At 37.6% G+C, this 24497-nt stretch overlaps 1 protein-coding gene across 1 annotated transcript in view; it reads right to left on the bottom strand.

Moving 5' to 3' along the window:
* EPS15 (epidermal growth factor receptor pathway substrate 15) overlaps positions 1 to 24497 on the bottom strand; it is a 121049-nt gene that overhangs the window by 71659 nt on the left and 24893 nt on the right. Inside the window, exons 3-11 of the mRNA XM_081087156.1 lie at positions 20023 to 20112; positions 19096 to 19143; positions 14464 to 14559; positions 12500 to 12565; positions 11346 to 11471; positions 8968 to 9027; positions 4924 to 5013; positions 3604 to 3749; positions 834 to 990 (exon numbers count right to left, since the gene is read on the bottom strand). Coding sequence (XP_080943282.1) covers positions 834 to 990; positions 3604 to 3749; positions 4924 to 5013; positions 8968 to 9027; positions 11346 to 11471; positions 12500 to 12565; positions 14464 to 14559; positions 19096 to 19143; positions 20023 to 20112 — 879 coding nt within the window. The remainder of the gene's footprint in view (positions 1 to 833; positions 991 to 3603; positions 3750 to 4923; positions 5014 to 8967; positions 9028 to 11345; positions 11472 to 12499; positions 12566 to 14463; positions 14560 to 19095; positions 19144 to 20022; positions 20113 to 24497) is intronic.

Genomic DNA, 24497 nt, shown 5'->3' with positions numbered 1-24497 from the left:
AAATCAAAATATTCTACTGACATTTTAAAGAATACTTTGCTCATACCACACATTTAACAACTATAACTACAGCAATGGCTACTTTATAGGTCACAGGAAATTTGCAGATTCAGAGCATGTATTTTTAATAGCAAATCCTTTTAAAGCTCTGTTAAGGCCAATATATTGTAAATGCACTATACTTGGAGAGTTTATAGATGAGAGAAAAACCAAGACACAACATGGCTAAACAATGTCGTTTTGAAAGTTCCTATTGCTGGCCAGAAAACAAAACAGCAAAACCTGTTCCTAGCTGTACAGGTATGAAACTCGGCTGTATGCTCAGGAACAGAGGGTCATCTATATGGTAAAACCACAGATTTGTCCTCAATATAATGTTTTTTTCTAGTTTTTTTAATTTAAATTTAAAACTGATGTCAAGCAATTATAATCTCCTTGATTTTGTTTTCAAAATTACATTGTTTTGTAAGAGTTAATCATCAAATGAAACCCAATAATTTAATTCTTATGGATTTCATTTAAATTTTATACCCTATTCATAAAAATTAATCCACAGATCCAGGAGGGGGAAAATAAGACATCTTTCCACTTTTGAGGCTGAAAAATGTGGCTGCCATATGTGTGATGAATGATGAGGTAAATGAGGGGCAGCCCAAGGATATCATACATGCATTCAGCATATCTATAGTCACAAACTAAACCACAAACAGTATATTCCTCTGCTCCTAGCCAGATATATTTCTCTACCATTCTGTCCAAATCGAGTTTGTCATCTGACATAACTTTTGTTCCTTTCTGTTAATGCATTCAGGTTTTCTTCTAAGTTGTCTTACCTTTTGTAAATTGGCCCTGTCTGATGGTGGAATCATCTCAGGAGTAAGAATATGAGGAGGATCAATGCCCTTTATTAACTTCTGATTGATTAAGTGAAAAGCCAAGGCAAACTGATCCTTTGAAAGCTTCCCACAGTCCTTTGTGTCACATAATGCCCTGTACAAATAAACAAAATGAACAGTATATAAATGCCACAACTACCACTCTAAAAGTCTAATGTGACTATTTAAAAATGATTAGTTGAATTAAAAAAGGTCATACTAATTTGTGGCTTGCCCCAAACTCACTCAAATGTTAGAAGCAAGAGAACAAAACAGATAAACAGAGACACAGTGACAGACAGAATGTTGGCCCTGGTGCTGAGCAAAGGCCTCTAATCTGGGTTTATTATGTACTTTTTCTTACCAATTTCCACAACCATTACTGAGTAAGACTTGTAGTGGACCAAAGAATCTCAACATTGTCTACTCCCAATACTTCAACATTAAAAGATATAAAAAAATGAAACCCAAGTTTCAACAAAATTGGTTCACTAGTGGTATTAGAATGATTCTAAAACAAGCAAAAACTTCCATGTCAGCTTGCTTCCTGCAACTCGGAGTAGGAGGATATAAGGATCACCAAGTTAAAGCAGAAACAACAGCTGCAAATGGAGATCACATGTGAAGAAAGGCAGCAATCTGGAAAGCTTTACAAAATCACTTGAAGAGAAACAGCAAATGTTTTATTCTATTTTTTTTTTTTTTAAAGCTTAGCTTTCTGAAGTCCTGATCTGTTTGATTCATTGAAAACTAATTTGACCGGACAAAAAGACTACCGGTTATAGCAGTAGTTCTCAACCTTCCTAATGCCGTGACCCTTTAGTACAGGTCCTCATGTTGTGGTGACCCCCAACCATAAAATTATTTTCGTTGTTACTTCATAACTGTAATTTTGATACTTGCAGGATATATTTTCATTGTTACAAATTGAACATAATTAAAGCATAGTCGCCGAAACCGGTTTGGCTCAGTGGCTAGAGCGTCGGCCTGCGGACTGAAAGGTCCCAGGTTCGATTCCGGTCAAGGGCATGTACCTGGGTTGCGGGCACATCCCCAGTGGGGGATGTGCAGGAGGCGGCTGATCGATGTTTCTCTCTCATCGATGTTTCTGACTCTATCTCTCTCCCTTCCTCTCTGTAAAAAATCAATAAAATATATTTAAATAAATAAATAAATAAATAAAGCATAGTGATAAATCACAAAAACAATACGTAATTATATATGTGTTTTCCGATGGTCTTAGGCGACCTCTGTGAAAGGGTTGTTCGACCCCCAAAGGGGTCGCAACCCACAGGTTGAGAACCGCTGGGTTATAGGTTATAGTGTCAAAGAAACATTGAATTTCAGCTTTTGTACTTATTTATTCTTGTGGTCTTAGCCAAATTTTTAACATCTCCGAGCCTTAATTTCTTCATCTCTAAAGTGGAGATAACATCCATCTTGCAAGATTACTATGAGAATTAAAGACGAAGTACATAAAAAGTGTGGGCATAATGCCACACCCATAACAGCTGCCATTTTACTGAGCATTGTGCCTAGCCTAGGCACTCAAAAGTGGCAGCTATTATTAGTTATGCATATAATTTTTCCCAGTCTTGGGTTCTTGCTCCTTTTAAGTGAGAACTACTGTCCTCCTTTGTTCGACCCTTTGGTGCATGGGCCAATGCTCTAATCACTAAGCACACCAGCCAGAGCAAGGTTTGTCTTTTTTAAGGACCAAGTATGTAATTCCAATGTGAAGGTATAAAAGTATACATATGTCCTACAGAATTGTACAGATATGCCTTGAAGACTTTAAATTCCAAATTTTGTATTCTCCCTTAAAAATTTAAGTTTGGCCCTAGCTGGTTTGGCTCAGTGGATAGAGCCTTGGCCTGTGGACCGAAGGGTCCTGGATTCGATTCCAGTCAAGGGCACATGCCAGAGTTGCGGGTTCCATCCCGAGTGGGGGTCGTGCAGGAGGTAGCAGATCAATGGTTCTATCTCTTCCTCTTCCTTCCTCTCTGAAATCAATAAAAATATTTTTTTTTTAAATTTTACTTTGCCCTAGTTGGTTTGGCTCAGTGGATAAAGCGTCAGCCTGTGGACTGAGGGGTCTCAGGTTTGATTCTGGCCAGCATGCCTGGGTTGCGGGCTTCATCCCCAGTAGGGGGCGTGCAGGAGGCAGCCGATTAATGAATCTCTCTCATCATTGATGTTTCTCTCTCTCCCTTCCCCTTCCTGTCTGAAATCAATAAAAAGTATTTTAAAAAATTTAAGTTTAATTGATATATATTGATAGATAGATAGATGCTGCATTTTAACATTCTAATAACAATTAACTGACACTGTCAATCTTATATAAAATGTCAGGTAACCCATTCTCCAGCTTTTGTCCATCATCCAGAAGAAATCCTCAGTTTTTCTATAAGGAATTCCGAAACAAAAAATTTCCTATTGATAAATGCCTAAAAATAATAATGCACAAAACTAGATTTAATACAAACCATATTTGTTTTTAAAATCCATTTAAAAATGTTATTTATTAATTTGAGAGAGAGATAGGAAGGAAGAGGGAGGGGGAGAGAGAGAGAAAGATTGATTTGTTGTTCCACTTATTTATGCATTCATTGGTTGTTTCTTGTATGTGCCCTGACTGGATATCAAATCTTCAACCTTGGCATATTGAGACAACGCTCTAACCACTTAGTTACCCAGCTAGGGTAAATCAGTTTAAATAAAGTCTTACCAAATGTGGGCAAGCAAGGTAGAAGGTAAACCTGTCTTCAGAAAGATTTCACGGACTTCCAATCCAGAAACAAATCCATCCATATCTTTATCAGTTTTCAGGAAGATTTCGTCATATTTAGCTTTTTCTGAAGGTGATACAACCCACTACACACAAAAATAATTATATATATATACACATATACATATATAGTATTTCTACCAAAATAAAACAAACTTTGAAGTGACATCTTTTAACACATGACAGTATCTGCCACAAATTCTGAACAATTTTATTCCACTAACTACTAAGTATAGCAACAGCATATCATTTTCATCAGATCCCTGACTAAAATGTTGTGGTCAACAAAAAATCACAGAAGAAAAATATAGGTCAGTGGAACTACATATACAGATGCCCATTTACTTTTTTCTTTTTAAGTAATGAGTAAATTCAAGCACAGTTAACTCTTGACTTATAACCAGATGAATATGGGTAAGTGCAGAGTTTGTTTAAACAAAATACTCAGATAATTCTCAATCTCCAATTTTTATAGTTTCATTCAGCATTACTAACTATATACAAATTGGCTGACTTGCATAGTCTGTCATTATTTTCCTTTATGCAACCTGACAAAAAACAGGTTGGAGGGGGAAAAGGCCTTGTATAACCCAAAATTGGATAATTTGAACCCAAAGATCAAGAGTTAACTAGAGATTAAACAAATAAAAACACCTATTAACTATGACAGGGCAAGCATTCCAGATTAGTATAGAGCAGTGGTGGGCAAACTGTGGCTCATGAGCCACATGCGGCTCTTTGGCCCCTTGAATGTGGCTCTTCCACAAAATACCACGTGCGGGCGCGCACAAACAGTGCGATTGAAACTTCGTGGCCCATGTGCAGAAGTTGGTATTTTGTGGAAGAGCCAAAGAGCTGCATGTGGCTCACGAGCCGCAGTTTGCCGACCACTGGAGAGTATCTGCTACCTCTAACTTTAATTCTAGGTTGATCAAGGCAAAGCCATTAAACCTCCATATGATCTAAGTAAGGCCAAATGCAGAAGGATTACCTATTTTCTTTGGGACATCACATTATTCAGATGCAATAAGAGGGAGCTCTAAATCTTGATCCCTTTGACTGCCTCTTCTATCTTCATCAAGCAATCAACTGTTAAATGCCATGCAGTTTGTTTTTTTAAAAAAAGGTTTTTTAAGACTGCTAAATCTATACCTGTCTTAACGGTGCTTTGGTAGGTAAAATGCCTACAGGTGGTAAGGAGTGATAAGATTCCTTGGCTGCTGAAGTGGGGATCAACCGCACAGAGCCTGATATACTGACCGTTTTCCTCTTTGAAGGTGGCACCAAGGCTGGAGGCAAGGACATTGGCACAGGTTCTTTCTCAAGTGCGCAGTATACCAAAAACATGGCCTTCAAAACAGATAAACCAGGGTCATACATATTAAAATAATTTACTATCATCCACCCATTGAATTGATTACTATTCAATAACAAAGCATCTTCAAACTGTCTGAAATCTTTTTTTTAAAGAAATTAGGCTGTAAGAAAAGATATCCAAGACACACTGATAAACATGATAAAAGCATGGTGTTGGACAGTATGTATGCCAGTATGTACACTGTGTCATCTTCTGTATTAAGGGGGTAATAACTATTCCTATTTGCTTATATTTGCATTAAGATCTCTAGAAGAATAAAGAAGAAACTAAAAAAAGTGATTCATTATGGAGGAGGTATAAATGGAGCAGTTGAGGACAAATATGCTCCCCAGTGAATATCTCCTTATACTGTACTGATTTCTGAACCATGAGAATGTATTACCTATTAAAATTATTTTTAATTATTAAATACATGAAGCACTTGCACAAAGTGAAATAACCTACATAGCGACTGTACCAGGATATTCCTTCCACTTTGAATCCAAGGCACCTTCAATACTTTCAAAAGATGAAAATTTTCTGTAACTATCTTCAAGCATATGAAATTACTCAAAGCGACTTGGAACCTCCCGAAGTATTCAAACAGCAACTGGAAGGAAGCTTTAATATTTCTTCTTAGTTTTTTCTTCCATTAAAAATACCAATTCCCCCCCAAATAGGTTTGTTTTTAATTCTAAGTTTTGTGGAGCTTTAAAGTCAATACTCACTGAGCACATAATACAACTCATGATTTCTGTGATTACTAATATCATTTTGCAAATGAAGAAACTCAGGCTATAATAGTAACTTGTCTGATATATTTTTAAGAAGTGATAGAGTAAGGCGCAAACCAAGATATTCTGACTACAAAGCTCTTTTTTCCAGATTTGATCAGCTTTATTAGGAGCACACATAATTTTACAATACCATGCTCTCTTCTTTGAGCAGTAAAACTAACCTTTAACCCACTGGTATCCAAATTGTAGCAGTTATCAGAACTACTTGGACAGCTTGATAAAGCACAGGTTTCTGGGCCCCACTCCCAGAATTCCAGAATCAGTAAAGTCTGCAGTTGAGCCAGAGAATTTGCATTTCTAGGACGTTCCCAGGTGATTCTGATGCTGTTTACCCTGAGACCACATTTAACCATTTGATACCAACCAACAATTCACCTCTCTCCATTCACTAGTCAACCTAAAGAATTCAACATACTTTTTATTTTTTTCAATTTCGGTTTTAGAAACACACAAATTTTCAATCTCCCAAAGCTTGAAACTCCAGAAAGAAAACAATCTGGCTAGCATATACTTCCAACCAAATTCACAATATGCGTACTATTGTCAGATTGACACAAACTAAAAGAAGGGACCAACATGCACGTTAAAGGTCAGCATTCCTCTCGCTGCAGATGGGAGTCATTTCCTGGAAAACAGAACACTAGAAGCAAAAAAAGCAATGTCAGCCATCTGCTGACAATAGACAACACATTTTTTTGAAAGTTAAAAAAATACTATATTATTAATTTCATGTTGCCTTGAAAATAGTTTCTTTGACAAAACTGAAGTCAATTTTTCTACCAAATAAAACAAAAAAGTGAACAATATACTGCTGGTTGTGATTTTGTTTTCTTATAACACTATACTTTATCCTAAACAAAGTCTGCCATCAAAATTAATACAGCATCAAAATAAATACAGCAACTAAATCAAATGATGCACCATACATACACACACACACACACACACACACACACACAAAATAGTGGCTGGTAGCTAGTTTTTAAAACTAAAATGCATTTACACAGCTAGAAATAGACACTTAACTAAGAAGCATTTTACATTATGATTTCAATGTAAAAATATCAAAAAATAAACCTAAGCTTACTCCAGGATAGCAGAGAAAAGGACAAAGAGAAACTGAAACATAATAAAATCAATGTAGTGGATTTACAGAAGTCTAAAATATTCTGAACAGAAAGGTTAGTATAGCCAGAGAACATATGTAAAAACAGGTCATGAATTTAGCAACAAAAGAAACCTTAACAATTTTTTTTTAAATATTTTTATTAATTTCAGAGAGGAAGGTAGAGGAAGAGAGAGATAGAAACATCAATGATGAGAGAATCATTGATTGGCTGCCTCCTGCACGCCCCCTACTGGGGATGGAGCCTGCAATGCAGGCATGTGCCCTTGACTGGAATCGAACCCGGGACCCTTCAGTCCACAAGCCGATGCTCTATCCACTGAGCCAAACCAGCTAGGGCTAACAAATTTTTTAAAAAAAATATATTTTATTGATTTTTTATAGAGAGGAAGGAAGAAGGATAGGGAGTTAGAAACATCAATAAGAGAGAAACATCAATGAGCTGCCTTCTGCACACCCTCCTACTGGGGATGTGCCCGCAACCAAGGTACATGCCCTTGACCGGAATCAAACCTGAGACCTTTCAGTCCACAAGCTGACGCTCTATCCACTGAGCCAAATCCGTTAGAGCACTAACACATTTTTTTAAGTAGAGATTTTAAAGACCACATTCTCAAGTCATAATTTAACCAACTAATATTATATACAAAGGGAACAAAAACCAAACAAACACACTTAAATACTTTGAAAGTAGGAAACATTCCTAAATAGATGATCAAAAACACCTAAAAATTATGTGAAAAGGAAAATACTTTGTACCAATATATATGGAATCTAGCTAACCCTGTATTCAGGTAAAAAATGTTCCATAAATGCTTTGAACATTAAAGATAAAAATAAACAGACTTTGTACTCATCTTCAGAAAAAATTTTTAAAAGTAAACGAAAAGAAATTAGGAAGATGTAATTAAGATAAAAGTTGAGCCCTAGCCAACTTGGCTCAGTGAATAAAGAGCATCAGGCCCACGGACTGAAGGGTCCCAGGCTTGATTCCAATCAAGGGCACTTACCTTTGTTGCAGGCTCAATCCCAGCCATGGTCAGGGCACCTGAGGGAGGCAATCAATCCATGTGTCTTTCTCACAATGATGTTTCTCTCTCTCTGTCTCTCCCTCTCCCTTCCACTCTCTCTAAAAATCAATGAAAAAGTATCCTCAGGTGAGGATTACAAAATAAGAGAAAAGTTAAAAAGAATAAAAGTCAAAACATAATAACAGGATAAATAAATCCAAAACATATCTCTATCTAAAGATCAATAAACTAGATAAAATTCAATTAAACAAAAAAATACGAGAAAAAAAATACATAAGATTTGGAATAAAAAAGAGGTACAACCATAAACTCAGAATAGATTAAAAGAATAATACAAATAAATCTGTGGCAACAAGTTTTGAAAGTCAAATAAATGGATAATTCCTTAGCAAAAAGAAAAATTTGAACAGACTAATATTCAAATAAGAAGTAAAAGGGGAATTAGAGATTCACCATTCATGAGTTCACAGAAGAATTTTATCTAATTTTTAAGGAAGAGATGAATACAACTCTATTTTAAATTAATTGCCCAATTATTAAGGATAACAAGTCTTCAGAAAGATATCAAAACTTTCTCAGCATATACAAATGAAGCAACACTAAAATGTTATTCATGTCTTCCTTTAATGAAACAAATGTGAAATTTTGGGGGTATATATGAAGTGAAATTATTCCAGAGCAGAAGCAGGTACAGAGATGCTTGATCAAGTCGGGATACAAAAGATAACATTACTTAGCATCTTTACAATGCATCATCCAAAGTATATATCTGTACGTACTTTAAAGTCAAATAAAATGAAGATAGCAAACACATACATTTTCTATTATCCATTTGTTTAAAAATATTTATTGATTATCTACAAATTCTAGATAAAAATATTCATACCAACAATATTTGGGAAATAAGTTTTCCTATAAGGATGAACTAAAGGAAACTTTTCACTTGAGAAACCATTAAGATGTTTAAGATTTTAAGAGCATTAGGTTACTTACAACTGCAAACTCATCTCTGTCAAGCATTCCATCATGGTCAATATCACTCAACTCCCAAACCTTAAAAAGAAAAGAATTGAGAAAGATAATGTTCTTTCATTTAATGTGCTACATTTAAACACCAAATACAAAATAGAGGAAAAGTTTTGCCTAAATATTACACTTTTTTCTGAGAAATTTCAATTATGCTGACTATTTTATTATATCGCTGTTATTTGCTATATTAACAATTACTGTAAAAAGAAGAATTCACTTAAATATTTTTGAAACAGAAATTCCCTTACAAATTTTTTAAAAACTATTTTCTTCCTTTCAAGTCATAAAACAATTATGCACATAGTATTTTAAGACAATTACAATGCTTTTTCACAAACATCATCTCAGTTAATTTATGCACAGCTCCTGTTTTAGACAAGAAGCTGCATGACTTACCCAGGACCGTGCAACTATTATTAAGTAAAGGAATCAGTTTTCAATGTGAAGACTTCCAACTAAGTCCATTATTGTTTTCCCTACGCTACAGACTTTCTAATCAACTAAAAGAAATATGTAATGAATACTGTGTAATGAATCATCAGCCAGCGAATGTCCAGGGCTTACAAAGAAAAATAAAATCTGAAAGGCCCTGGTAGATTTGGCCTAAATTTAGAATAAATTACATAGCTTTAGACCAGCTACAAAACTATGTTAAATCCTTGAGAAGATATTTAAACATTCAACAAAATCTCACTTGGGGGCAAGAAGAGAAAGTGAGCTGATGAGAGACGAGAGTGGAGACAAGTGCCTGGTCACTAAATGCCTTGAAAGGAGTTTGGACTTTATCCTGAATGCAATGGGAAGCTACTAAGAGGGTTAGTTTTGTTTTGTTTGTTTTTTTAAAAAAAGATAACAGGATTATATTTATAGTTTAGAAATCTCACACTGGACCAAACAGTGGAGAAATGATTAGTAAGAAATAATAAAAGGCTTTTAAATTAATGTATATTGGGTAACCGATGCAACACTGATTGAATAGCATGATTGCTGGTGGTGTGTGGTTTCATTATCATCATCATTATCATCATCATCATCATCATCATCATCATCATCGGCATAGTAGGAAGCATTCAAAGAGTATGTGCTAAGTACTTTACATACATTATCACATTTAATCCTTACAACCCAATAAACTGAATCATACTCATTTTAAAGATTAGAAAACTGAGACATGATTTTCTAATGATTTGCCCAATGTCACGCAACTAAGAAGTGGTTCAGACAGGATTAGACTCTACAGAGTAGGATTAAGGGATTAAAGGACTGGAATCTGGCTGGCATGGTTCAGTGGTTGAGTGTCCACCTATGAACCAAAAGGTGGCGGTTCGATTCCTGGTCAGGGCACATGCCCTAGTTTCAGGCTTGATTCCCATTACGGGGCATGCAGGAGGCAGCCAATAAATGATTCTCTCTCATCACTGATGTTTCTCTCTCTCTCTCCCTCTCCCTTCCTCTTTGAAATCAATAAAAATATATTTTTAAAATATATATATTTAAAAAAAAAAGAAAAAAGAAAGGACTGGAGGTTTAATGAGAGTAGATAAGGTTTGAAATATAAAAAGAGGTGGAGAAAAATCACTATGGAAACAGCGCAAGAGTGGCTGGCAATAAGGAAAGCCCAGCTGACGCTGATGATCATGAAATTATGATGATACCGATCTTTATTAGACTTTCTCAGTAGTCCATATGCAACCACAGAGAAGGTAAATAATTAGCTTCACACAAAGCTGGATTTTCATCATACAATCAAGAAGTTAAAAAAATGGTAAAGGGAGCTAAGGATACTGACATGAAACTATGGACCATAAAAATCTAAGTTGGATGAGGAAAAAGGAAATTCAAAAGATGGAGAAAGTAAAGGAGTTGAGATTTAAAGATCTTGATGAAGTCAAAGAAGTACTATAGTAGTCTTGCAAGTATCTAGGAAAGAGATCTAGAAAGATAAGAAATTCTAGTAGAATTTATGTTTTCAGAGATGAAACGGTTCCTTATAACAAGCCCCCCTGATATAGCTATGGAATAGGTAGCAGATGAAACTTACTGATGGTCTCTGGAAATTAAATCAAGGAATTAAGAGGTCAGAATGTACAACATAAAGAAAAAAAGACCTACTTAAGAGGCTTCTACATATAACTAATTTCAAACACTCATAATTTAGAAGAGGTAACCAAATAAAGAAACAAATTGGCAATTATTTCATATATTAAGTCTGAACACAAAAAATTCTATAACACAATTTCAAAATAAGATCTGCGCATTTTTTAACAATGAGCTATAAGCACTCCTGGTAGATACAAATTTAAAATACATAAAATTACATTTATAATTTAATAATATCTTACTCTTCCAAGAATATCCACAGGTAACTTAGAGTTGAGCAACACTGGTTTCACTTTATCACCAGACAGAAATCCATTTACTGGACTTAAACTATCAAAAATTGCATCATATTTGGCCTTATCTTCAGACTATAATATAAAAAAGATCACAAATTAAAACAATAGAGAAAAGGATTTCAATGCAGTTATAAAAATCAAACATTCAAAGAATAGACAGCATATTTCTTAAACTCATCACTTAAAAACCATTTTCACTTTTATCAAAATATATTATAGTAAATGATAATTTAAGTTCCTCCACCCCACTCCTTTTGTAGCTGGAACACTATCTTTGCTTTTCTGTTAGATTAGAATCACAAGATTTCAGTGATAGAAGGGCTTTGAGAAAAGCACCTAGCCCAATCCTCTCACTTAAGCAGATCCACAGCAAGGAAGTAACTTACACAGACAAACCAAAATGGTTTTCTGACAAAACTGACATACTTTTATTGAAGGTCATTGATCTGCTATATACTAAAAGTATTTTTTAATAATGCTTTTAAAAATCTATAAAGCCCTTGCCAGATAGTTCTCAGTTGCTTAGAGCATCATCCCAATACACCAAGATTGTGGCTTCAATCCCTGGTCATGGCACACACAGCAATTGATTTATTTCTCTCTCTCTCTCAAATCAATTAAAAATTATTTAAGTACATAAATTGTATTTTTTTATCTGAAAAGATAGCTATAACTAGTGTGATGTTTCTAAATACCTATAAAGCAAAATATCCATTTCAGAATATAATTTCTTGAAAGAATAAAGAATTGTTTTATAGCTCTAAAAACAGCACTATTTAACCAGAATTTTCAAGTCAGGCATAATATCAGTAGGGTAAACTAGACATACCAGTGGGGTAAAAACTCATCAAACACTTTAGTTAATACAGGGTTACCATTTGTAGTTTACACTATAAAAGGAATGAGATAAAACCAGTACTAATTGTCACAAAATGATTGCTAGTGCTGTAAGATCCCTCCAAAGATTTCTAGTACCAGTAATTCCTGAACAGTAAAAAATGAAAGTCTAATGAAGATTGCAACATATTATGGAAGTAGAGAACGGGATGATGTGGAAGAAAAGCAGGAGTAAGGAGAGAATAGTTACAAAGTTTACTTACTTTTACAGCCCATGGGAGCTCAGCTGCAGAAGTCCCACTAATTAGCAAGGGACTACTGGTATCATGCTAAAAAAGAAAATACAGCATATGAAGGGCTGAAATCCTCACATCAATAAACAATGAAGAAAAAGAGGTCTTTGGCCTTAAATACATTCATACAAAATGCTGGATCTCAATAAACACATATACTCTATTTTACATTAATTCTATTAGACCATCTAAGTACAAATGAAACAAAAACTGCATAAATGACTATGGAGCACTAAATAAAACTTAAGTATTACCTATTATAAACTTAAGAAACCTATTATAACTGACAGAAAGATAAAGATATCTGAATGTAACAAAAATATTTATTGCCCTGTTAACTGAAGATTTCTTCCCAGCACTCTTTAAGGAAAACTGACAGGGACAAGAACCAAACTTAAGATTTATAAGTTACAATTACATGAACCTATCAATAGCATGACCAACTAATTATAATTATCTGCTTGTAGAGACAGATAAATATATTTGAATAAATTTTATGATAATATAGTTAGGCAACAAATCCCTAAATTACCCTTCTGATTCCATGACTCTAAGCCTAAACTCAGAAGTACAGAAATTCTCAAAATTAAAGATAAATTCATAATATTCAGACCAAATACTTCTAAAACACTGACTTTAAAAGTAAGCATGAAGAGCCACGAAACTTCTGAAAACAAGAAGTAGGGTGGTGAGGCTTAGCCCTATCAGATATGAAAACAAATTACCAAATATGATTATTAGAACAATGGGAGATCAGCATATGGATAAACAGATCAATGAACAGAAAAATCCAAAAAGAAACCAAAATACAGAAGGAGAATTTACCATATGATTGAGATGGCATTTCAGATCAGTTAAGGAAAAGATGATTATCAATAAACTGCATTAGATCTGTAAAGTAGCCATCTTTAAAAAACATAAATTTTAATCCATACTCATACCTTACATACCTTATATAAATGTGAAAAAAGAAACCATAAAAAATTTTTAATCCTAGTAATTCATATACATAAAAAACAATGACACCTTTATAGAAGAAAATCACCATAAACAAAGTCAAAAGACAAATGACAAACTGGGAAAAAATATTTGCAACTCATATAGACAAAGAGCTGTTTTCCTAATATATAACGAGCCTCTAGAATTCAATAAGAAAAAGACCAAAAGCCACAAAACATAAGCGAAGACTATAAATAGGCGTTTCACATAAAGGCACTGTAAGTGGATGATAAGCATGAGAAAAACTATTCAACTTCATTCCAAAAAACCGAAAGGACAAATGAAAACAACACTTACATGCCATTTGTCACCTATCAAACTAACAAGAATCCAAAAGTTTGACAACAGTATCTTAGCAAAAATGCACTTAACCAATTGCTGATGGGAGTGTGAACTAGTGCAACCACTATGAAGACACATTGATATTATATGGGAAAATTACAAACGAACAAACTTTTGAAACAGCAATTCCATTTCTGAGAATTTACATATATAAGTATATTTCTGCATATGCAAAATAATATATATTCAAGGTTATTATGCACTGCAGCATTTTTTTAAGTAAAAGATTAGAAACAAGCTAAAAGTCTATCAAAAGGAAGTTAAATAAATTATGGTGACTAGAAATAAATAGAATGCAGCTATAAAAAGAACAAGGAAGCTTTTATGTAATGATATGTACACTCTCCAAAACATACTAAGTTATTAAAATAAGGTACAAAATTGTGTGTACAGAATGATACAATAAATATAAAATGAGAAAATAGGTATTATTATTTCTTTATATACATATATAATAACTTTAGAAGGACACACAAGAAACTAATAAGTAGTAGCCATTATGAAAGAAAAGTAGCTGGGTAATAGGAGTTGGGGGAAATTATTTTAATAGAGCAATTTAGAAAAGAAATTTTAAATTTAAAAGTATTTCTTACAAATCTTGGTGGAGGAACAGCCAGGTTCAAGTTACTCAGTGAAACCTCCAATCCATTCTGGGCACATGCCACAAGACGCAAAGCAACAAAGAATTCCTGAGAAAGAAAAAATATGACTGTAAGAGCATTATCTACCTATTCATCCATCCATCCACCCATCCACAGACATACCTACAACTTGAAAATACAAAACAATTCACAATTACTCCAAGGTTTTTACATAGCAACAAATATAACAGCACAGTTGCTTGAATAACACTTGCTTTAAAATTGAGAAAAGATCTATGTACAAAGATGTTCCCATTATAAATAGAAATAAAGTGTTAATAAAATGGGAAAATATTTAGTGATACATAAATATAGTGGAAATTAAAAATTAGTAATCATTATCCAAAGAATATTTTATGGTGTTAAGGAATACTTTTTATCATTTAAATGAGGAAAAGGCATCTGAAAGAAAAACCCAGAAGAAAATAACTACATGTTATTAAAAATCATCTCTGGATTTAAGATTACAATTTTTGAAACTGGATCAATCATTCAAGTGACTAAATCATTGCTATTCCAGAAGAGCTAAGGAGAATAACTGTGCAGCATCTAAAAACAATTATATAACTGCTTGACTTCAAAACACTTATAAATCTCTCCCAAAGGTCCTTGTATTTTTGGCATCTGAAGTGTCAATCCAAAATTTAATAAATAAATGCAAACATGCTGAAGTAACTGGTGTTCAGCTGTTTTCAGTTAAAGTCAGGTCTGGGAATAGCCATAACAAAACACTTGACTCCAGCTATATAACTTACAATTTGTCAATACTCTCTAGTACAGTTACTGGTACAATCAGTTCTTCACTACTTTTCTCAAATCTCCTATTCTCACCTATACCCTTCTTATCTAATTCCTAACCTATTCTTAGAAACTTGCAGGTTATCGGTTGTATACAATACCTTGCCTTCAATTATAAATTTATTTTTAAAATGCTATTTCAAGATCTCCCCTTCTCCTTTTATTCATTCCACAAGCTTCTATGTCATCTGACTTCAACTCCCACCATTAGCTACAGAAACTACTATGTCACAAATAACATCCTAGCTATCAAATGTTCTCCAAAAAAAAAAAAAAAGGCCTCCTCCTACTTGTTCTTTTGGCAGCCTGGGAAGCATGATCTTTCCTAAAGCTTTCCTCCCCTCACCAACACAGATTCATAAAGCTCTCTCTCTCAGTACTCCTCTGACCTTTCAAGTCTCTTCTGTTGAAGTCAACCTTTAAATCCTCCAACCTTTAAATGCTGGTATTCTAGGTATTCCAACATTAACTCTCTTTCTCTTCTCATTCTGTAAGAGATTCAATTACTCTTAGGTAATCTGGTCCACTTCCAAAGTATAGATGGGCTCTGAAGTGAAATAGTCCTGCAATAAATACTAGTTCTGCTACTTAAAGTTGTAAGGCCATGGGCAAGTAAAATAAAATTCTTACATAAAAGGGGGGACTAATATTAGCTACCCTGTAATTATTATGAAGAACAAAATAAAAACTATACTATAAAAAGAAAGCACCTACTGTCATTTTTGACACATAGAAACTCAATAAGTATAGGTTTCTTTTCTTTCTTTCATGTTAATTAAATAAACTATTCCCCCAATGCAAACATCAAAGTTTAAATGCAGACCCATAAATCCAGCCACCTAGATGTAACAAGGACAACTTAAACTCAACATCCAAAGTCCAGGAATATCAGTGAAGAATTTAATAAATGGTAAACTCATGAAGATAGGAGCCACATCTGTATTTCCAAAGCCTGGCTCAAAACAGGTACTCAACAAATATTTGCTGACAGTGCAGACTCTGGGTGTCCATATGAATTTAGTGTTCCTATGTTTCCAACATACCAAACTGGCCCTTCTGCCCAGGAGCTCCAATGGGGACTACAATCTAGCACTGGAATTCTATATAATAAAAGCCTAATATGCTAAGTGTCTGGTCATACAGTCGTCTGTTCAACCAATCAAAGCATAATATGCTAATGATATGCTAAGGCCGCTCAACCGCTCGCTATGACGTGCACTGATCACCAGGGGCAGACAGTCAACCATTCGATCAATCGCTATGACATGCACTGATCACCAAGGGGCAGACACTCCAACTGGTAGGTTAGCTTGCTGCTGGGGTCGGGCTGATCAGAACTGAGCAAGATAGGCCGGACACGCCCTGGAGCCCTTCCACTGTCCCTCCCTGGCTGGCCAACCTCCCATGTCCCTCCCCGGCCCCACTGGTAGGGTCCCTCAGCCTGTCTTGCGCCCTTTCACAATCTGGGACCTCTCAGGGGATGTTGGAGAGCCAGTTTCGGCCCGATCCTGCAGGCTAGACTGAGGGACCCCACTGGTGCACAAATTCGTATCAATCTATAATTTAAACAAATTCATGCACCAGGCTTCTAGTCTTAAATAAGAGACAGGGTATTCGGACCTTCTAAAAAATTTTCCATCCCTTTTCTGATCTTGATCCTGCTTCAGCAGTCCTCATGAGGGTTTGGGGGTATTAGCTTTTTTGGGAGAGGTAGAGAAGGGGGGAGAGGAGGATATTAGCTTTGAGTAGCAGTGCTCAACTAATGTATCAGCATGTAGCAAGCTTTGAATCCAATCCTGAAGAACTCTGAAATCCATCTCCAACAATCAGAACTTCAAAGTACACTGATAGTGTCCAACACCAATAACTACTTTCACAAATTCCTGGTCTAGGATTTACATCTAACCTGTAAACCATTTTATGGTTTATAAGTCAGTGGTAAGATCTAGACCAGAATACTCAGGTTTGATTAGCCAAGAATTTCCTTTCAAATGTATGAGGCATACCATCTAACACTTAACTAATAAAACCCATATTGATGTATAAACCCTGTACATGTAAGAAATTCAATTAATTAAGATTCAAAGAGCAAAATCTTTCTGAAAGACTGAAAAAAAAAAAACAACACGCTATTTATCTGATATGTCCTCCAAAAGTCTTATATTCAAAGCCTAACCCCCAAAGATAAAGGTATTAGGAGGTAGGGCCTTTGGAAGGTGCTTAAGCCATTAGGGGGAACCCTTATTAATGGGATTAGTGCCTTATAAAAAGGCTTTGGAGAGATCCCCAGCACCTTCTGGTATGTGCAGATACAACTAGAAGTCTGCAATCAGGAAGAAAGTCCTCACCTGACCATGTTAGCACGCTAATCTCAGAATTCCAGCCTCTAAAACAATGAGCAATAAATTTGTTTATAAATTTCTGTGGTATTTTGTTATAGCAGCCCAAACAGACTAAGATACTCCGGTAGAACAATGTCACCAAACTAACACTAAACTTTGGGAATTAGTTACTTTAATGCCTTCTTATTAGAAATATTTTCATTGTCTTATTAGAAACCAGTGGCCCGGTGCACGAAATTCGTGCACATTAAAAAGGGATTAATTAGAGGAAGTATTTTAATATTGCCATTTGCCCTTTCTCTTTAATAGAAGTGTCAGAGATGAAAAAAAATTAGTAAAAGGTCTATGAAAATCTTCCTCCTGTCAAGAGTCTGGGGCACGCCGCAGGACCCAGAGTCAAGTCCCTGCCCACCTGCGTGCATCTTGAAATCGCGCAAGACCCAGACCCAGCCGCACCCCCCGCCCTTGGGCTAGATACAGACCCGGCTGGTCCCACCCTTGTCAAGCCCCGCCAGGCAGGGGAGGTGCAGCCTCACATCCCCTGGCCCAGCACCAGGGCGGGAGGCGTGCCTTGAGGTCCCCCATCAAGCCCCACCGGGTGGGGGGCGTGGCCTCAGGTCCCCCAGCCTGGCACCGGGGTTGGGGGCACGACCTGAGGTCCCCTGGCTCAGCACCAGGGTAGGGGGTGCACCTTAAGGTCCCCTGTCAAGCCCTGCCAGGTGGGGGGGATGGTGCGGCCTCAGGTCCCCCGTCAAGCTCTGCCAGGTGGGGGGACGTGGCCTGAGGTCCCCAGTCAAGTCCTGCTGGGCGGGAGGAGAAGCCTGAGATCCCCTGTCAAGCCCCACAGGGACGGGGCGGAGAGGGTGCAGCCTCAGATCCCTGCTGATTGCTCATTAAGGCTCATTACGGGAACTCAGCCTCTGCTGTGGGCACAGCCATCTTATGTTACAGAAACCCTGCCTCTGCTGCGGGCGCCACCGTCTTTGTGGCAGAGTGACAGTCAATTTGCATATTCCCTCTTTATTACAGAGGATATTTTCATTGTTATGACACTTGCCCTTGCAAAACCTTAATGTTGATAAAAAGCAACTCTTAGTTTAAATATACAAAAAACTGCTGGCTCTTTTTTATTCTGAACCACTAAAAATCCTATCTAATAAACAGGGAATATGCTAATTGATCCTCACACTGTCGCAAAGATGGCGGCACCCACAGCCAATAAGGGAATATGCTAATTGACTGCTCCACCCTCAAAGATGGAGGTGCCCACAGCCACAAGATGGCGGCGCCCAGTCCCCTCAGCCCCCCAGCCACCCAGGGCCGCCCAAGGCTCAGGTAACCAGGTCCGGCCATGGCTTGCGCTTGGCTGAGGGAATCCCCCTCCAGTGCATGAATTTTCATGCACCAGGTCTCTAGTTTTTTCATATGAATCTCTGAATCTTACTTGTTTGTTCAGGATACCTTTGCCATCTGTGTCAGCTAAATCCCAAATCTGAAATTCAGAGGAAAAAAGTATCAATCTATATTTTAAACAACAATCATCTTAAAAATAAATTAATTCCCTGTAATTTACAATCTCATGCTCTTTGGTAATCAGATTTAAAAATTATAGAATTAAAAGTGGAAAGAAACCTTAAGTTCAAATTTAGTTCAAATACTAAAGCCATTTAGTTCAAATACTAAAGCCATTAAAGTTACTCAAGAACATTTAAGGCATCATGGAAAGAAATGAAACCCAGATTCTAACTTCCAATCCAATGCCTTTTTCATTAGCCCAGGTTCTAACTCCAAATCTCTTGCTCTTTTTACTAACACATACTACTCTGATTTTAGGTCCTTACTAAGATGATATTTTTTCTTATGGGAAAGTGGAAACAGTTGTTTATTTGCGAATAATTAAATTATTAATGATAATTTTTCAGGGTTTTTAATACATATCATGTATAAGGACTTTCCAGGAGATCAAGCTGGCAGAGGGACTTTCCACCTTTTTGTGCTTTTTCTTAAGCCTCTCATCCCCCAATGTATTCACCACATACAAAGTGCAGTTGGAGACAGTTATAATAGAGGAAGTAGAGATAGAGCCAACTCTCTGAGTGGGTGGCAAGGTTCCCAGTCTGCAGCACTGTTTCTCCCCACAATACCCAAATGCACTATTACTTCTTCATTTCATCCCACTAAAATGTAATTTGTTTTCTAAACATCTGAAAAACACCTTACTTTTCAAATTCTCTCCATCGCATTACTATAACTGCCTCTATGACTCAGTTCTAACTTCTAAGTTTCTTAATGATATCTTTCTGAATTTGTATCCAATTTATCTACACTGCTAACTATTCACCTTAATCTAATTATAATAAATAAATATTACCTTTCCAAGTATCAAGTCTGGAAGCCCTGATTTTTTCAGGAAAGCAGCAGCATCAGAAGCTAATACCCTTCCAGTATTGCCTGTATCAACCTGAAAAAAAATACAATGGTAAGCTGACAAAGACAAAATTATTTGTGTTCCTTACTGAGATTTGAGAACTGGCTTTTTCAAAAAGGGAATGGGAATCCTTTGACTAAACCAAGGCGGAGGAATATATGCATAGCCATATAAGTAGAGTCCCATCTAGACAGCATTGGCAATTTACAAAATGTTTTCTATCGTGTCCATTATACAAATGAGAGAACTGAAGCTCAAAGGAAGTAGAGCAAATTAGTGGAGTCATAACATTAATACATTATCTCCTGACTCCAACTCTTCTATAGCGCCTTTTAAATTCTAATAAACTTACAGGGCAATAGGAAGAAAAAGAAGCATTTCCTGGAGAGGTCTTAGCTGCATGTGTTACCTGTTTTTTTCAAACACCTTAAAATCATTAACTTCTGCTTTTATACTTACTGTTAGGAACTACAACACTTTATTAAAAAATCAAAGCAGCTCCAATACCAGCAGTGATTCCATAATAAAATTAAAGAAACGTTTTAAAAACTGTTAAACTCCTAAAGCACATTAAGGCTAACACACCATTTCAACTAAGGGGGACTTTCCTTTAAGACAAATGAGGTCACCAAGAACATAAAAACAGTTTTACAAAAATGACACTCACTTCTGCAAAGATTTCCTAAAGTAAAGTTCAATTTGTAAAAATAAAAAGCAAGTTTTAAAAAGGTATGGGCAAGATAACATGATACTACAATATTTATGAGCTGTTTTGCAACTTTACTTAAAAGGCTAATAAGTTTGTTGCAAACATATACAAAGCATTCAGACAAGCCAATCCCAGCAAAGAAGCAAAAGAGAAATCCTTTCTTTCAAGTGTTCAGCAAAAAAGAAGGAACTACCCAATCCAAATGTGGGGTAACAAAGAAGTACATTAAGAGCTGGGAAACCTGCCTCTAGAATTTTCCAGAATTCCTTTTCTTTCCCCACTCTCTGACCATGGGAGGGGTGGGGGCGGGGGCGAGGAGAGAACACCTACCCCAGCATAGTCTAAATATAGAAGAACTCAGGGAAAACATTTATCGATCTCTTATAAAATATTTGTGTACTGTATTCCAATTAAGAATTTTACTATCTTCTATCCTTTTGTTACTAAAATAAATTAAATGCAGCTGTTTAGTCATGGTCATACATAGGTGGTTTCTGTTGTACTCAGATGCTTGCCTAAAGGCTTTACCATAAGCTACCAGATACAATTATGTCTTCAACAAACTCTCAGAGCCTCATCTAAACAACCATATCGTGTTCTCTGAATTGTTAACACTTCAAAATATAGATTTTTGGGTAAAGTCTTCTGAGTTGATATCCCTTAAACAACTTTCAGACTGTACTGGTGGAGACTTAGAATTTCCAGGACTCTTTGCAGTCTAGAAATACATATCTATATACATAAAGAGGTAATATGCTAATTGGTCCTAACAGTGTCCCAGTCACTACCGTTCAACAGGCTGCATGCACACAAGTTCTGGTGGGCAGGGACGGGGACTTGTGCCACCAGGACATGAGGCTGTCACTGGGGGTGCCCCTTACCCCCCGGCAGAGGCATGCGCAGGCCTGCCATGCTCCCCAGCCCAGAGGGGGGCATCAGGACGGGCCGTGGCGGCCCCCAAGAGGAGGCATGCGTAGGCCCGCTGCGCTGCCTGCCTGGAGGTGGGTGTCAGGATGGGCTGCGGTGGCCCCCCAGGCAGAGGCACACACAGGCCCGTGGCACTGCCTGGCCAGAGGGGGTTGTCAGGACAGGGGCGGGGCCTCAGCAGAGAGTTCTCAGCACTCCTGCGCTGAGGTCTGAAGGCGCAGAGAGGAAGGGAAAGCAGATGGGCAGTTAGGGGATTTAGGCCAGGAGGGGAGAGCAGATAGGCAGTTAGGGGGATCAGTTAGGGGGATCAGGCCAGGAGGGGAGAGCAGACAGGCAGTCAGGGGGATCAGTTCAGGGGATCAGGCCAGGAGGGGAGAGCAGACAGGCAGTTAGGGGGATCAGACAAGGAGGGGAGAGCAGTTAGGGGGATCAGGCAGGAGGGGAGAGCAGTTAGGGCCATCAGGCAGGCAGGAGAACAGTTAGGGGCATCAGGCAGGCAGGCAGGTGAGCGTTTACAAGTCAGTGGTTCTAGATTGCGAGAGGGATCCCAGATTGGAGAGGCTGCAGACCAGGCTGAGGGGAATACCTCCCAACCCCGTGCACGAACTTCATGCACCAGGCCTCTAGTATTTTATAAAAACAGACCCCTGACCCAAGATGAAGGAGAACAAGAATTATATAGGACTGAATGAACTGGTAAGAAAAATGTAATTATGGTTATTTACTTAGAATACTGTTGGCATTATTTTTAATATTGTATTTTGTAATGGATATATGGGAAAGCACTTTTTCTCCCCTCTTACACTATCTCTAACCCTCAATTTAACAGGCTCTGTATTTGTAAAGTGAATGAAATAGTTTTCAGTAGTCTCTGATTTCACTGACTCTTCAGAATTCAAAAACAAGTCCTTTACCCCAGCCGCTGTGTCTCAGTTGGACATGTGGCTCAGTTAGGTGTTGTCCAGTGGGCACTGAAAGGTCACTAGTTGATTCTAAGTCAGGACATAGGCCCAGGTTGTGGGTTGGATCCCCACTAGGGGGCCTACAGGAGGCAGCCAATCAGTATTTCTCTCTTGCATCAATGTTTTCCTCTCTCTCTCTCTCCACGCCCCTCCTCCCCCGTCTCCAGTCCTCTCTGTCTCAAATCAATAAAAACATCCTACATAATAAAAGCCTAATATGCTAAGTCTCCAGTTGTCCAGTCATCTATTCAGCCAATCAAAGCATAATATGCTAATGATATGCTAAGGCCACACAACCACTCCCTATGACGTGCACTGACTATGAGGGGGCAGAAAGTCAACCAGTTGACCAGTCGCTATGACATGCACTGATCACCAGGGGGCAGACAGTCGACCGGTCGACCAGTCACTATGATGTGCACTAACCACCAGGGGGCAGATGCTCCAACTGGTAGGTTGCTTGCTGCTGGGGTCCGGCCAATTAGGACTGAGCGAGATAGGCTGGGCACGTTCTGGACCCTCCCATGGTCCCTCCCCCGCCCCAATTGTGCACCAGTGGGGTCCTTTGGCCTGGCCTGAGCCCTCTCGCAATCCAGGACACCTCAGGGGATGTCAGAGAGCCAGTTTCGGCCCTATGACAGAACGACCAGTTGCTATGATGCGCACTGACCACCAGGGGCAGGCGCTCAATGCAGGAGCTTCCACAAAGGGAGCGCCACTCAGCCAGAAGTCGGGCTCATGGCTGGCGAGCGCAGCGGCGGTGGCGGGAGCCTCTCCAGCCTCCATGGCAGCGCTAAGGATGTCTGACTGACAGCTTAGGTCCGCTTCCCGTGGAGAGAAGGCCTAAGCCATCAGTTGGACATTCCCTGAGGGCTCCCGGACTGCGAGAGGGCACAGGCCGGGCTGAGGTACTCCCCACCCCCCACCCCAATGCACAAATTTCATGCACTGGGCCTCTAGTATATTTTTAAAATCCTTTAAGTGAGTGTCATTACTTTTTATGGCAATAGAGTAATTTTTACATAAGTTAAATAAAAATTTGGTCTCCTTATTATCAGGGTATAATTGAGAAATTCGATTGTACAAAACAAGGTCATATTTTATTCAGACAGAACAAGCCACTATTAAGGAACAAGAACTGACTTTATGTGAAGTCAATGTCTACAAAGTCCTCCCCAAAAAAATGGCCTGCAACTTGATTTATAAGGTGTCAGTTTCTCAGAGAGTAAAGCAATCTCACCTCACACACCAGGAACTTCAGCAGATATGGGAAACCTCAAGATGAGATAAATTCACTCAAACTTGCATGTACTGCCAGTGAAATATAGAGGGGGCGGGGGGGAGGATTTCTATGGTTGGGATCCTAGCCTCAAAATTGAGGCACAAATAAAGAGGCTTTATAAAGTACAATCTGAGATTCTTTAAAAATGTTAAGGAAAAATTAGTCTCTAGCCTTAGAAGTTGTTAAATAGTAAATGTATGGCTCTAGATTTGCAAGTCACACACAAGGAGACCTATAATAGTTCATTAATGTTTTTGTTTTTTGTTTGTTTATAACAAAGGTGGAGATTTATTGAAGAACAAGTTCAGACTCCCACATGGTACAGGGTAAAGAATCTCACAGCACAAACTCCCACATGGGGAGGGGGAAAGAGTCCCCCATTAATGTTTGCTCTAACTATGTAAATAGCCAGGTCAAATATAGAGACCAGCCTTTGCAGCGATTATGATCCCAAGGTGAGAGGATTATTAGGAAAAATTATCCAATATTTGGTAATGGGCAAATGAGATTGTCTACACCCTCAGGAGATTGTTTGATC

This window comes from Myotis nattereri (genome assembly GCF_964212035.1).
Source record: "Myotis nattereri genome assembly, chromosome: 3".
NCBI classification, from domain to species: Eukaryota; Metazoa; Chordata; class Mammalia; order Chiroptera; family Vespertilionidae; genus Myotis; species Myotis nattereri.
Note: the sequence above shows the minus strand (reverse complement) of the source record. Positions and strands in the feature narration are given on the sequence as shown.